This window comes from Phragmites australis, chromosome 8 (genome assembly GCF_958298935.1).
Source record: "Phragmites australis chromosome 8, lpPhrAust1.1, whole genome shotgun sequence".
Taxonomy (NCBI): Eukaryota; Viridiplantae; Streptophyta; class Magnoliopsida; order Poales; family Poaceae; genus Phragmites; species Phragmites australis.
In genome coordinates this window covers 34,247,536-34,263,969 of record NC_084928.1, presented here as the reverse complement: position 1 = coordinate 34,263,969, position 16,434 = coordinate 34,247,536, and the positions used below count along the sequence as shown (strand labels likewise).

Genomic DNA, 16,434 nt, shown 5'->3' with positions numbered 1-16,434 from the left:
GGCCCAATCATCGTGGAATCATTGTTTGTGCTTCGGTCCTCACGTCATCATTCGGAAGTCGCGCCATTGCGGCACACGAGGCGCTTCTCCGCTTGCCCGCTGTCGTCGTGCAATCGCACTCCTCTTCGATCATCATCGACCCTGACTGCCCCTCCACTGCTATCAGTTCGAGTTCGTGCTCGCCGCCTTCATCACAGCTCGGATCCTTCTCTGGCTCAACTCACGCAATGATGTGAGACTGCTAGAGATAGGAGACGGCAACGTCGAGCTGATCCCACTCGACGGCGCTGCGGAACCAGAGAGTATCGTGTTCGGCGCCAGCAAGGGTAGCGAGAGGTCATACACGCCCCCGCTCATTTTTTATCCTACGTCCGCCCCTAAGCAAAGTGGCTATCACCAATAGCGTGACTAGTCTCGTTATAATATTTTATTATGATAATATTTAATTAAAAACTAATCCTTTCATTATTAATTTTTTTATTTGAACTTTTTTTTAGATATTTTGTTTTTCATACAAATCGAACCGCTAATCGTCTATATCTTTTTAATTATGAAATTATCTAATTATTAATATATTTAATATGGACTTTTTAGTTAAATCTAGACTAGGGCTGGCAACGGAGCAGACTGGGTGTGGGGCGGGGGTGCGATTTTCACCCACAAGCACTCGACAGTGCCCGACTTGATTGTCGTCGCCCGCCCGCATCCCCGTCGCCTCACCCTCTCCCTATGTTCGTCGCTTCCCTCTTGCTTCCTGATCGTTGCTGCCTGCCCACGCCTGCTCGCCAACCACCCCCCTCCCCAACTCTAGGTTCGAGGCTGAGGCATATTTCCACCAATTAGATAAATCAGGCTTTTCAATTCGGGCTTTGAGTCGAGTGCGTTTTGCTGCTCCTGGCCTTGACCTACTTTGTTGCCAAATCTAATCTAGATCGTTAGATACTCATGATAATGAGTGGTTTAGATATTTTTTAGATTAATATGGTAATTTTGTGATCTTAAAAACGAACATGATTACTTTTTTTCTGTTTAAATATTAAAATAATAGATCATGTTTTAATATACGGGACTCTACAACAACAATGATGACACAAAAGATAGTTTTTACAAGGATGCAAAAGATAATCGGTACTAAAAAAGCTCATATGACCATGCTTGTCTCACGTTTTTTAACCGTGTGAAAAAAAGTCACCAATGGTCCCAGTTAAAAGCCACGTCAGAAAAAGGTATATAGCTGGAAGCACGAGAAGTACTTCCTCTGTTTAAAAATACAATGCGTATTTTATTTTGATTTAGTCTTCAGAGTTAGACTTTAATTATTATCTTCTCATATAATATATAGTTTATGGCTACAAAACTAATGTTCTGTGAAAGAGTCCTAAAATATAAATCTAATTGTATAATTTTTTATACTAAGAATTTTAAAATATAAATCTAATTGTATAATTTTTATATACTAAATATATTTATAATTTAACTATTTATTAATCAAAATATATAAAGTTTGTTTTTTAAAATAAAACACACCTTGTATTTTTAATAAAAGTAGTATATCCTATAATTCTAATATGAACCTGTCCTGGATAATATTAAGAACGGTTTTACTACATAATCATATGGAATACATTAAAATCGTGAGGATACCACTAAATATATTTATAATTTAACTATTTATTAATCAAAATATATAAAATTTGTTTTTTTCAAAATAAAACACACCTTGTATTTTTTTTAACGAAAGGGGTATATCTTATAATTCTAATATGAACCTATCTTAGATAATATGTTTCTCTCCTCCCTCTTAGTTACATGTACTCATCATCAAATCAGAAAAAGACGATACAGATCAAAATCTTATATAGATTTTTGATAAATAAAATTTTCTTCCCTGGACTCTTGTCGTCGTAACTCGCAAGTCAATTCAATTGGTCGTGTGTCATACGCTCGAGACCGCACGAATGTCACACGTCGTTCACTACTTCTTTTTTCACTTTTCTGGAAATTTGGTTACGAGCTTTTGAATAATTCACTAAAAGGAAGAAATGGAACATAATATAGTTCTCGATTTTTTTTAAAAAAGAAAACGAATCCAAGCGAGTCGTAGAACTTAAGCCCGGGTGACGTCATCTTCAGACCACTGCCCTGTTCCCATCAACGTGATTTTCTCGCACATGCTATATATGAAACTAGCAAAGTCAGGGACAGACGCACGGCATGAGCACTGGAGGCTTTGGCCCCGGTCAATTTTTCTGGCTAATCGTATTGTATTGAGTAACTAATAGTTGGGTCTTCAGTCGTGTAATGTAGATGTTCCTGTTTATCTCCTCCACCTACTGCCTAATAGCTCAATCATTATAGATTCGTTGTCCGTGTTTCAGTTCTTGCTTTGGCATCCTGAAATCACGTCATCACAGCGCGCGGGGCGCTCCTTCCCTTACCCGCTGCCGTCATACAATCGTACTCCTCTCTAGTCATAGTCGATTCTAACTACTCCTCCATCATTATCGGTTCGAGTTTGTGCTTGCCGCCTTCATCACGGCCTGAATACTTCTGTGGCTCAACTCACGCAATGATGTGAGATTGCTAGAGATAGGATACAACAACATTGAGCTAGTTCCACTCAACGGTGCTGTGGAACCGGAGAGTATCGTGTTTGACGCCGGCAGGGACGACGAGGGGTCACACATGGCCCCCACTAATTTTTTGTCCTGTGTCCGCCCCATAGCAAAGTGGCTAACACTAATAACGTTTCTAGCCTCGTTATATATTTATCACGATAATCTTTAATTAAAAATTAGTCATTTTCATTATTATTTTTTTATTTGAACTTTTTTATATATTTTTCTTTTTATGGAAATCGAACCGCTAATCTTCTATATCTTTTTAATTCTGAAATTACTTAATTATTAATCATATTAAATATGGATTTTTTTAGTTAAATCTAGGCTAGGGCTGGCAATGGGGCGGACCAGGTCTGAGGCAGGGGGTGCAACTTTCACCCGCATGCACTTGACGGGTGTTTGACTCCTGGTTGCCGTCGCGCGCCCGTATCCCGGCCGCTTCACCCTCCCCTGTGTCCGTCGCTTCCCTCTCACCTCCTGATCGCCACCGCCCACCCACGTCTGCTCACCCACCAACCCCCTCCCCAGCTCTAGGTTCGGGATCAGGGCACATTTCCACCCGTTAGACAAATCGGGCTTTCCAATTCAGATTTTGGGTCAGGTGTGTTTTGCTGCTCCCGGCCTTGACTTGCTCTCTTGCCAGACCTAATCTAGATCGTTAGATGTTCATGACAATGAGTTGCTTAGATATTTTTTCAAATTAATATGGTAATTTTGTGATCTTAAAAGCAAACATGGTTACTCTTTTTTCTCCAAAGACCGAGAAGAGACATATCCGGGAGAGGGCGCTCAGGGCTATGAACAGTAGTCTCCGAGCACCCAGAGTTCCCCGAGGACCTGAGAAGCCCCTTGTCGGTGGACCCCACAAGGGCTCAGCGGTGAGGTGTCAATTGGTGAGAGGCCCGATGCTGCATTTAAGAGAGAGCGTGGCTTGTCGCTTCCAACCACTTCCTCCACGCCTATCGTACTGAGTACGGCAGTCCCTGCCACCCTCTGGCAGGAAGGCGTGGGGACATTTAATGCGACGGGTCCTATCGCACATCACCCTGCACGGCTTGGAGATATCGTTGATGGGCACGAGGCATATCGCCTGCCGCCTGCTGTGTCAGACCTGCTCTGACCGAGCGGGCATGCGGGGTCGTTCGGCGGCTGCCCGGTGGCCCCCCCACTGCACCTGTTAAAGTTGGCGTAATGGGCGACAGAACCGACCGAGGACGCATATTCAACCCCCTGTAACATCAAACGGCAGCCACATGATGGTTGCTTTCCATTTATGGCTCATGGGAACTTGTGTCCTCCTTTCTAGGCACGCTAAGCCTCCCTGAACAGAATAAAAGGGGGATGCACCCCGGAGAAGAACAAGTTCGGACAAGCTGAAGTAGAAGCTTTGACAGGCCAGAACAAATCGAAGAAGAAGAAGCTCTAGCACACAGTTAGAGATCGGTACTTGAAGACCGAAGTTCTAAACTTAGACAAAAAAAACTTGTAACACAAGAGATCCAGAGAAAGACATTTCTAGAGCATTAATAGCATACATACAGGAGTATGGTATTATGCTCCGTGCGATCCGAACCTGTCTAAAATCCCTTGAGCATTTACTCCCACTAGCAGTTGATCATCCGTCCCGCCTCACATATTCGCATTAAATCCGCGTATGAGGTAGATTCAAAATCATCTTCCCGGCTGAATCTCAAAGGGGTCCCTCAGGATCCCCGCTAGAGGAGTTCATCCTCCGACAAGCGTATATGTTATATAGATTATTTTCATAATGATTAGCAATCAACAATATATGATATGGTAAAGAAGTTTCGCGCGAGGTTATAGGTTACAGGTTCGACTCTAAAAATCACACGTGTGATATTTCATGTGAAAAATCGTATGATTTGCGATCTTATTTATATAATAATATAGGTGCTGATGTGGGTTGAAAAAAATATTTTTTTAACTCAGAAAACTTAGTACAGACGGTTACAATTTGGAATTATCTATACTAAACATTTGTACAGACATATACAATTTGAAACCATCTATATTAAATATTTGTACAGACAGTTCAAAAATCGTCTCTACAAACCTGATTTGTACAAACTTTTTAGTATATATGATTTAAAAAGTGTTCCACACGAGGTTTTTGAATCGTTTGTATAAATCATTTCTCTAGTATTGATATAGATTTGTTTTAGCTTACAATATAATACAAATAATGTGCTCGCTGATATAGTGCGTTTATAGTACATCGCTACGGTTTTTAATGTGACACTTTAAAAAAATTACTATAAAAATATGTTATTTCAACTACATAGAATTATATATTATGAAATTATTTCTTATGATGGATATTGTAACATCAGTCTACGTCTCCAATCTCTGTATTCTTTATATATTGATGGTCAAAACTAAATAGGCTGACCAATGTGAATCCTAAAATAACTTATGTTTTGGATCGGGGGAAATATGTAGTTTGATTCGTAGATCATCATGCATATTGCAACTATTCAGATATCAATCATGAGTGCACATAGCCAAATTACTCCCATATGTATGTGCACTCTCAATCTCTCATTCCTTTGGAATAGTTGCAAGAAGTAAAACCAATATTGGAAAATAAATATATGCAGCCTGAGGGATCCATTATTTTCACTGAACATCTGACAGGAGGTCTAATCTTAAGTACACGGGCCTACAATGCGCTGATGCATATAGCAACCCTCTCCGTCGATCTTGTTGCAACCACGAAACCAAAGAAGCAGAAGGTAAAATTAACAAGAAAGAAGGAAGAGAAGAAGAAGGTAATTAAGTCAAGTAGCTAATCCAGAGCATCCCAACCTTCGTGAGCACTAAGCTAATGCTCCTTAATTATCTAAGTAGCAGTAACTAATTTCCATTATTGCATGGATCAGTTCCTGGCGCGCGGCGAGGAGACGGAGACGGCGGCGAGGACGTCCTTGAAGTGGTGGACGGCGCAGGGGACGCGGAGGATGCCCTCCTGCTTGTACCCGAACTCCTGCGCCGCCATCTCCAGCAGCGCCGCGAACGACGGGTGCCGCAGCGCCTCCACGCGCACCGCGAACCGCTCGCCCTCGCCCTCGCCGTCGCACACCAGCACCGGCACGCACCCGCGCGGCACGCCGCCGCTGCCGTCACTGACGCGGTCCGAGAAGCTCAGCCGCCGCATCAGCTCCCTCATCTTGATCAACGTCGCGGTATATTTTATGCACGGTGTCGATGGACGAGCTAGCTAATGCACACGAGCTAGGTTTTGTGATCTGCATAGGTGTCAATTGAGTTGCTGTGGTTGGCCTGGTCTGGAGCTCCTTTTATAGTCGCTGCTTAGGAGAGAAGATCATGGATCAACCTGGGGTCAACACACCCTCCCAGTGGGTTCAAAAATGTTGGCTATCATGAGCATGTTTGAAAGTTAAGAGCGCCTACAGTTTCGTCGACAATATGCATCGGGAGGTAGGTAAAAAGACCATATCAACTTATTTAGAGAGACTCGGACTCGTTTGGAATGCATAATTATTTCACAAGAAACGATTCATCTCCCACCAGAAGAATACAGGGGAAAGTCTATCGTTGGAATAGGACCTCGATAGTCTAGTTCATGAATAATGTTGGGAGCCTACATATATTACGGCTAGAAATTTCAAAATAAAAAAAATGATTTTTTTGAAAAATATTACATTTTAGGAAAGCAACGGAAACTCGTGAAGAACTAGTAGATTTTTTTTCTGCGATGAAGGTATTCTAATATGCGTGAAATGAGGTGCAAATATCGATAAAATTAATAAAAAAAATAAGTTATTGGCCTGTCTTGTACTCACTTACTTATCGCTCAACTTCTCACTAGATCTCACATGTTATGGATAAATAGACTCTCGCAAGATTCCGATTTCCTTTAAACTCAGGGGCGGATTTCAGCCCAAAAATTAAGCGGGACATAATAGTGACAGGGTCTTTGCAGTTAAAAAAAAAATCTAAGCTCACCGAAAAACAAAAATTTAATTAGGAACATATGCCCTTGCTGAGCCTCTCCTGGTCTGCTCCTGTTTGAACTCTAGATTAGGGCATCCAGAGTGCTATAAGAACGCAGGTCTTAAGTGTCTGCCTGCACTATACCACACCTTTAAAATGATCGGTGATCGTTATCTCGCGAGTACAAAATTGAGCATAATTCGTTGGAGAGGGAAGCATGAACAGAACTGATTAAGGCCGTGCGAGCTCCAAAGTCCAAACTCAACATATATGATTCAGTCGATTTAATGATTAACATGGCAAACAAAACTAATCTTTTTTTTTTCATTATAGAGACCCACACTCTCAGCTATAGACACCTTGAACCCGGATCATCCACCTGAGAGCTGGCCTCAGGAGCCAACCGAGCTCACCAGCTCTCTCAAACAAAACTAATCTTGCATGGATATGGATTAGTGGATTTGAAATCAACCTAACCCCAATAGCTAAAAGGCAATTGGTTTCACATTCTGGGACATGGAATTATTCCTTTTGGCCTGCCGTGGACTTCTTGGGTTTTTGAACGTGCACACTGGTATTTTAAGGTGGGCTTGAAATCGTTGCCGTCTTAATCGAGCGAAAAAGTCGTACGAAACCATTGCCAGCGTCTAGCTAGTAATTGTATGCACTACTCGTCTTACAATTAAAAGGGCAAACGTACACGACAAATTGATATTGGCCTCTTGATTTTGAACACTTGCCACGCTTGATGTTAGTGATAAGCATCCACGTCGGCTCATGGACTGGGATCAGGGATTGGGATCGATGTGGTCGCTCATGGACCATCTGATCTGATCTGATCATCCACGTCGCGGGTGGTTGGGGTTCGAGTCGGAGTCCACGTCGCGCGACCGTTCGCTCCACGGCCCCAGTAGTGCGCGCGGCTCGATCGGCGACTTGACCTGAGCGCGCGGCGCCGGAGTCGCACATCGATCGGAGCTCACGAGGACGACCACGCCACGTTCGGCCCCTCGACCGAAACGAGCACCGCCGGTGGCCACCACCACCAGCACGGCAAGTTCCACCGCGGACCTGCGCGCGGTCTCCCGCGTAACTTTGACGCGGCTTTGCGCTTGATTAGCTCGTACGTCCTTCGCGCGTACTGTGCGTGCTCGGTTTGTTTGTTTTGGTTTTAAATTATATATATATTTTTTTATTTGAAGCTAAAATAAATAGACAGTTTTTTTTATCCTAGTTATTTACAATTGGTTTGTTAAATTATGAGAATCACGAAACTGGCTTCTCTCAGCTTTTATAGATTATAAAAATATATTTTACTAAATTATCCATAAAAAATTTTAGAATCCACAATATATAAGTTTTTTACAATCCACAATCTAAAAGCTGTTTTTCAGAATCTTCAACTGAAATAAACATACCTTTAGAATAGCTAGACTCATCTAATGTTTACGCGACCGCATTGCAGTATTTTCTTACACGCTTCCTAGAGTTCGATCGCTAGAAACTAAAAAGACTAAAAATTTCAGACAAGCAGTGTAAACATGACGGCACCGACGAGTTTAGAGGAGAGGGTTATATTTCGAGTTTTTAAAGTTGACCGGTAATACCAGGGGTTAAAGTGAGGTTGAGACGGAGGCCGGATCGGTGTTGGGTTGCGGTGTGGCGCTATGGCGAGGCGACGATGGCAGCACTGACACCGCGGGTGGCAAGCAGGCGATGGATGGGGTTAGCGGCGAGGGTGAGGAAAATGGTGTTGTTAGCGTGGCAGCAGGTTATAGGTGTAGATACGGTGGTACAATGTTGCCGAAGATAGCTAGAGGCAGGTCGGGTAGGAGCGAGTGTGTGAGGGAGCATGACGAAAACAGAGTATGACCAAGGAAGAAGAAAGTATATACGCCACACGATGCATGTCTCACTGTTGGAAATCGTTGACTGAGCGAAACGGTATTTTCATGCACATGACAAATAGATTCTCCCATTTTCTTAACCATATTCTGCTCGCTTGTGTTCGAGTCGCAGCCAATAATTGTCTATCTCCATCGGTTGCACGTACGGTCTCTTTCTAGTCGAGCTCGTCCGAACTGCCGAAGCTTCACCTGAGCTTCGCGAGGAGAACAGTTCCTCTTACCGAGGCTCACGTTTTCTCTCGAGACCTACCTTAATTTCTTTTGGTGTGATAGCACGTGCGATGATTTTTGTGTGCACACGTGCAGTGTGAGACAAAGAGACTTCTTGTCACGGTATAGACTATGGAGATTGTCGTTGAAGCCTGTTCAAAGTAATTCTACTAACCGCAAACCTGGCTTGTTCAAGATGATCTTAGTACTTCGCTCGTCAGACATCACAGGAGTACGTACGTACTTGAAAATGTCCATGCTCCTTTTTGCCGTACAGAGTTTGGACGTTGATCTTGTTGCTGCTGTGACCAGTTAACCCGAATCATCTACTAGTTCCGTAAAAAAAATATGCCATTTTTGAAGTGATGACTAAACTATTTGGATGCTTCATTAATCGCACCAAATCTATCTTGCAAGGGTGAGTAGTTTCTGGTTCAACTGTAAGCCGATTGAGCAGACTAGGTAGATGGTTGGTTAACGTTAATCTCGTCTTCCCTTTGTCCACAAAGCTGTAGCCTCTTTTAGCTTCGCTTTTCACTTTTGAAGGAGGAGATGTCACACTTCTCCAAGCTAGCTTTCCAAACCCCAAAGAGGCCAGTGAAAGTGAATCCATCCCGTTTCACCGTTCTAGAAACCGTACGTGCTGTTCGACAGCGACAAGCAGTCTCGTACTTCACTTTAGAGTTCTTTTACGGTAGAAAATGATACCCACAAATTAAGGTATCATATATTAAATATAACCGTCTATTGATCTAAGTATTTTCGTTATTATTTTTATTAAGTGATTATATTTCGACCATTGCGCTTAAGGGCTAATCTCGTCATGCTCGTCGGGAGACGAAGCTGTGGACGAGCTTGGCGGCGACGAAGCTGCTGCAGGCGTGGCCGAGGAGGATGACTCGAGCGTGGAGCTGGTGCAGCTGGTGCGTGGACGCGCACCGCGCGGCGAGGCGCATGAGACGGTTCTCCTCCTCGGCTCGGGCGCTTGGCATCGGCTTCCCTCTGGAATTCACATGTCATGGCCTGCAACAAGATTAGCCTATACAATTTGAACAAATTTGAAAACACTAAATTAAGGATGTTGTAGGTGAAAATCAATTTGAAAACATTATTTGGCAGATTAGGATTCAAAATTATTTGCATTTGAACTAAATTATAAAAATTCCAGAGCAATTCCCGTCTTCTAAAGAGGGTCTTAGTAGTGTTTAAGTAGTGATCGTGGCTCGAATATCATGCCCTATTTTTTCTTTAAAAATTATGCTTTCCTCCATTTCAAGATGCACCGAAGTGTTTTCTAGTATGCAATGAGTCAAGACATTATAAAAACCCATATGTATTTTTATCCTCTATAAGGTTGGTAAAAAGAAGTGAATATAAGAAAATTGATAGATAAAATGGTACTAGCCAGGTTAATGTTACAGGTTACAGCTTCAACAAAATCAGTAGCAACACTGCTACACCCACATATACAATACAGTAACATATGAATAGTACATAAAACTAGCAGTACAAAATGGTCCAAAACAAAATCACGGTAGTGAAACCATTTGAATTCGTCATGTCTATTTTGTTAAGTCTATTTTGTTAGTCACTTGATCTACAAAGATCTTTTACTTCTCACTGAAGTTCTGACTGGAAATTTCAGCCAAAAACATTTTCCATGCCAAAAAACTCTTCCGCGAATGCCTCTATGTCAGATGTGATCTCAGAGCAGCCCTTTCGGCCAACAAAATGTACGGGTTCGGTGCCACATCTCTTCAGCCCCATAGCACTGCCGATCTGGCTGTGTAAGTCTTTCAATTCCTCTGCAGCCACAGCTTGCCTTTTCATGCCCATCTTAAGGTTTGCATAATCCTTCTTAACTTTTGCTCTAAAATTATTTTTTGAGCTGGGAACCCTTGAAAATAAGATCTCTATGAAATTTTGTCCTAGTCCATGGTTGTAAGGATTTGTTTTCCGATCGTAGCGGTACCGAAAGTTCTCATAAGTAGTCTGAAAAAAATGCATGAGATCTAAATAAGTAGTCTGCTGCTTCCACACGTTGGTGGTCGATTCATCCGTCTTTGATTTCGCTTCCATTACGCATAGTGGCACGTGAGTTGCAAAAACAGGATGAAGGCTGGGGTGGAGGGGAGCAAGGAGATGAGCGGGTGGAGCGAGGTGACTGGGATGGGGATGGGGAGAGACTTGAGCTTTGCGTAGAGGCAGAGGGAGGTTTCATGGGGGCACGTAGCGGCGAAGGCGGTGAGAAGGAGATGGGGCAGCGATGGAGCGAGGTGTGGGAGCACGGCGAGTGGGCAAAGGGCCCGATTAGCGGACAGTGCCAGCGTGGGTGGTCGCTGCGACGGCAACAAGGGAGGTGGGAGACCCTTACTACAACTCAACATTCGATAAATAAGATGACACACATTTAAAAAGTTTACTACTCTTTCTATTCCTGATACTTACTATCTATAGATAATACCATAATATAAAAGTTAATAAAGATATTATTAGATTGATTTAAACTGTACAATCAAGAAATTAAATGATCCATATTAATTATTATCCACCATAAAAATTAGAATTTCCCAGCCAGTGTTGACCGGGATATGTGGAATCCGACACCCAACGTGACTGAATGACATTCCTCATCGACCTCTCCGTTGAATCCAAGACTGTTTCAATGGCGTGCGTGAAAATGGGTGGAGCAGGATAAAAACTCATGTTGGAATTTGAGACTAAGTCCAAATAAGCTTTTTGCTGTGACCCAAATTTATTTAGAAAAGTTAATGTGGTGTAAGAGAGACACGGGGATTTAGTTCTATATTACATAGCCATAGTGTGATGTGGTATAATTCATATAGAAGCTCTATTTTAAACTTGTAATGGTGGTATATAGGTGGAGAGAAATGAGGCATATAGCTATAGCAACACATACTCATGTTTCGCATTTTTCGTATGATTAACGGGTGACTTGTGATTAAGGTAAGTACAGTTATCTCATCCTCTATAAATCAGGAGACCGCTGGTGAATGAGAGGATATCGACAACAACTAGAACCACGTTCTTCTACTTTCTCTGCGCATGTTGCTTCCGAGTTTTGCCACCCTTCTCTATCGTGCAACAGATCGAGGGTGAGCGGTGTCTTCGAGATGATGCCGGTGATATGAGGCATGCACAAGGGACTGACAATAATGTTTCTAGGAAACGCATCAACGCGACTGCTCCTACAACTTTCTCTAAAGCATCTACATTGGTTTCTTCATTCGTCCATCTTCAACTAGCGGGACCCATTGTATGTTCATTCATACGCAATGATAATATATGTATTAGGTACTTTTCCTATCTATCTAGCATGTGTTTACATTATTAGTATACATGTTATAATGTTTTCACGTCCTTTAGAAATTGAATTAATCCTATACCCTGTTAGTTTTACAATAACTCTACACGATTCTGATGCCCGCAAACTGGAGATCATTGATCCGGCCGAGTTGCTTCGGTCAGTAAAACCGGGCCTGCATGCACTTTTTGTTCTCCGGCGGTCACCACTGTCTGAGTTTTCTTCTTCTTCTTTTGGGAAAGGTAATTGTGGTCAAACTTTGAACCGACCGCCATCGCTTTTCACAGATTTTCTGAACTTGAAGGATGGATTTCCTTCCCTTTTTAAAAAAAAAAACAACGAGTCCTGCAAAGTGTAAGTACATCGATCATGAGAGCCTATTGCGACGGTGACATGTCTTCGATCTGCACGTTCCTTGATTCTTGCTTTGCGTTGGTTAAGTAAGTTCTTACTTTTATCAGATAAAGTCTTCCAAGGCAGTTAAAAAAAATGTCTTTCAGATTCAGAGCCAGTTCAAACTTCAGACTTCATCTTCTTTTTAGAACGTCAAACTCGAACTCGGCTTCCATTACCAGGGATAAATGGACAGAGGCCCAGAATAAGACAGGCCCAGGCTATTTCGATCTCTGTCTGCGTCAGCCCAAACTTTTCTCTTTGGAATTCAGCCCAAATGCATGTGCTAGAAAATGTCAAACTGAATCTCTTCTCTTCTGCATTGACACCGAAAAACAAATCATCCGATTTGACGCAGCCAGAGTTTTCTCTTTGGAATTCAGCCCAAATGCATGTGCTAGAAAGTGTCAAACTGAATCTCTTCTCTTCTGCATTGACACCGAAAAACAAATCATCCGATTAAATTTCAAACAATGCGTACACATTTGTAACTGAAGGCGGTTTCTTTACCCACCTCCACATTCCTCCCCAAATTGGCAAATTCCCACACCTCTGCTAGAGAATCTCAATTCCCAAACGAGCACCATGCAGCTAGACCACCGGAGAATCTGAACATTCATCCATTGCTTACTGATTCTCCTCACCGAGTGAGCCAATGAGTCATTGTCTTCTCTCTCTCTCTTCTATGTTGGAAAGAAGAGCTTTTTGGGCAAGATAGGAGACCAGGTTGGGCCATGTGCAGCGCAGCCACAACTGTCCGTCGTTCGCCGCGTTGGTTTGGGAGGAGTCTCGGATTCTCACCAGGAGAAGATGATTGGATCAGCGAGTGTTTGGGAAAAGATGATTGGATGAACTGGAACGGAGCCAATGGCATGAATGATTGATGGACAGGAACTCAGCCTAGCTCGGTTGTTCCAGTGTGTATGTACGTCTAGTCTAGATCACCTAAGTTTAAGTACTTTTTAACGTGAATTTGAGTATCAATTTTCAAAACACGACCGTGTGCATCTTGAACATCTTGACATAGGTCGAAAATTGTGCTTACATTATTAAAAAAATGAATGATTGATCGATCTGCTGTCTTACGCGTTTGCATCGGCTGCTGCTCTGGACAAGCCTTTCTCCGTGTCTTGGAGCTCGAAACTGGGGCAAGGCTTGTTAAGATATTTCGGTAGAGATCTTAACAAACTTAATCATGCTAACAGCAATGTAAATTAATTTTGTTATAATCCTAATCTTACAGTTACAATTCGGCACAGTCTATATATACAGAGAAGAGGCCGACCCTTGAGAGACATGCCATCTAAACCAATCTCTGGTTTTCTCATAGTACTCAGCTTTGATCCACCAAGCCATGTCTTCCTTTTCTTTTCTGCAAACACAACCAGCACCACCGTTGCTGCCATCACCGCCACCACGAGTTCCTCAGCCTTGACTACATTCGTCGATCTTCTTCCTACGCCTACATTCGAGCACTTCATCACCGTGAAGTTGGGATGTGACAATCATCTTTTGTGGAAAACTCAGCTGCTTCTATATCTACAAAGCCAACAACGGGTAGGGTTCATAGATGGAACCACGCCATGTCCTGATAGGATGATCACCACAACAACGGGATCTGGGACAGAAACAACGACGATACAGGTGCCAAATCCGGCGCACCTCCAGTGGCTACAACAAGATTAGCTGGTCCTCAGTGCGATACTTTCCTTGCTCTCAAACGAGATTCTCGCACAAGTTCTTTTCCTCAACACCTTGTGCGATGTCTGGCTTACGCTTGAGCGCAATTTTGCGTCTTAGTCGCATGCACGTGTGACATAGATCAAGATGCAGTTGGCCACCATCAAGAAGAAGGATTTCTCGGTGCAGACTCGACAGTTCTGTGCAAATCGGCATCAACTTAACTTAGATATTGTGAGCTGTGATTGAGGAGAGGTGTTAAGATATTTCGGTAGAGATCTTAACAAACTCAATCATGCTAACAGCAATGTAAACTAATTCTATTGTAATCCTAATTTTACTATTGCAATTTGGCACAATCTATATATATATAGAGAGAAGAGGCCGGCCCTTGAGAGGCATGCCACCTCGAGATGAAATGGTCTGGACTTGGCGTTACTCGCATTATACTACTACTAGCAATGCTACCAGTTGCATGTTGACATCGTCCCTTCCGCTTTGCTGCATGATTGGCAGTTATGTTAACGTCCTGCCGCGTCAGCGAGCGTTATCCTCGTCGCTGCGATTAGTACTACCCTGCATGTATTAGCAGCAGCTTAATCATACCGTTATAACCGGTGTTGTACATACGACATGAATAGCCCAGGTACAGCTTCCTGAAGGTGTTTTGTGAAGTACCATATGAACCTCCTCATTCTTTGGGGCCAAGGACGAAGAGAGTAAGAAGAAAAAAGAGATTCAGGAGAGAAGAAGAGGGAGAAAGAGGTGAGAAGAAGAGATTTAGGGGAGAAGAAGAGGGAGAAAGGGGTGAGGAGGTCCTACCCGGCTGCCCTGCGTCCACCACTGTTCCTATGCTGTTTATTCCAAGCTCTACGTGCCATTATTTACTTACTGTAGGTGCCGGTATGTACGGACGCCGGTTGGGACGGACAGACAGTATGAAGGACCAGTATGGAGGCTCACTACGTTTTTTTGCAGACCAACAGTCAGTATGGTTGGCTGGGCTGGGGAGGCTTGCTCGCTTCGAACTCCTGCTGGTCCTTGTCACCAGCAGGCAGCAGCTCACTAGTCACTAACAATGGTGACGATGAGGACAACGACGCCGAAGGCAAAACGCACATTGTTTGAAGGAATTACCAGAGGATACACGCATCGCCATCACTGACTGAGAGGAGAACCGAATTTTTAATTTTCTAGAACAGGACCCGTCGTCTATCATTTCAGAGATGTACACCACCTGCTCAATTGGCAGCATCGTCATATTATTGGGGCATCAGGTGATTTGGACGTACAAAAATCTAATGAAAATCACGAGAACGTCTAAGCTCGGAACAATCGTTAGAATAGTACGGAGTCATCGTCCACAAATAACATTGCCTGGGCTGCTAGCTAATTTGAAGAGAACTTTTACAGTACACCATGATACTAGATGATAAAGAGTATCATTGTTGTGATCCAACCGTCCATTTTAGTAGGTATTATTGTAATTATCTTGATACCCTTAGGGGTAATTACATCATTGACTGACCGGACTTCGGACCTTCGCCACCCATCATCGACCGACCGACGGAAGCTGGAAACCCTAATAAATGAAATGAACAGAATAAGTAAAAGTTTATCCGAAGAATAAACTACTATTTTGATCTTCCCTAATTAAACATATAATTTACAAGTTTATCATAGTTTTTTTTCCAATCCTACCCTTATGATACCCATGATACTCTTTAATGATACCCATGATACTGATGGACGATAGAGTATCATTGGACTAATCTAAACCACCGGATGAAGAAAATGGACGGCATGCACTCATTTAGGTGTACTGTAAAAGTCCTCAATTTGAAACAGGACTGAAATTACCTTATCGATATGAAACTCTCCAGAACATACTGGGAGAACCACTTGGAACTCAAAACTCGCAATTTCAGTAAGCGCTCATGCTTCGCATTTGAATTGGCCTCAAACTCGTTGAGGTTTCAGAATTTAGATCCTTTGGAACTCCAATTTTCATGTTTATGAATTTAGATTTCATTTTCCAACTATTCTTATTCTGTTTGGCGAAGCTCGGCTCCCTCACTGGTTTCTGCCTACTAGCAGTCCCTATTGTTTTGTTAAGATTAAACTTCATTTTGCATTGACCTTGGAAGGATTTGCTTAAAGTGAGACGCACGGAGTGCCAAGAACAAGCCCAAAACCGTGGACTAAACTGACCACGATGACAGCACTAGCAACTCAATCATGGAGGAAACGGAATCAACGACTGGAAAAAGCAGCAGCAGAAACCGCGACGCGATGCGTTGCGCTGCGGCCCGTGATTCCGGAC

General features: G+C 42.9%; 1 protein-coding gene across 1 annotated transcript; it reads right to left on the bottom strand.

The window, feature by feature from the left end:
* Positions 1-5,218: 5,218 nt before the first annotated feature.
* On the bottom strand, positions 5,219-5,959 carry LOC133925993 (auxin-responsive protein SAUR72-like). The gene has a single exon (XM_062371727.1). The coding sequence runs from the start codon at positions 5,806-5,808 to the stop codon at positions 5,518-5,520; it is 291 nt and encodes a 96-aa protein (XP_062227711.1). The 5' UTR covers positions 5,809-5,959; the 3' UTR covers positions 5,219-5,517.
* Positions 5,960-16,434: the final 10,475 nt, after the last annotated feature.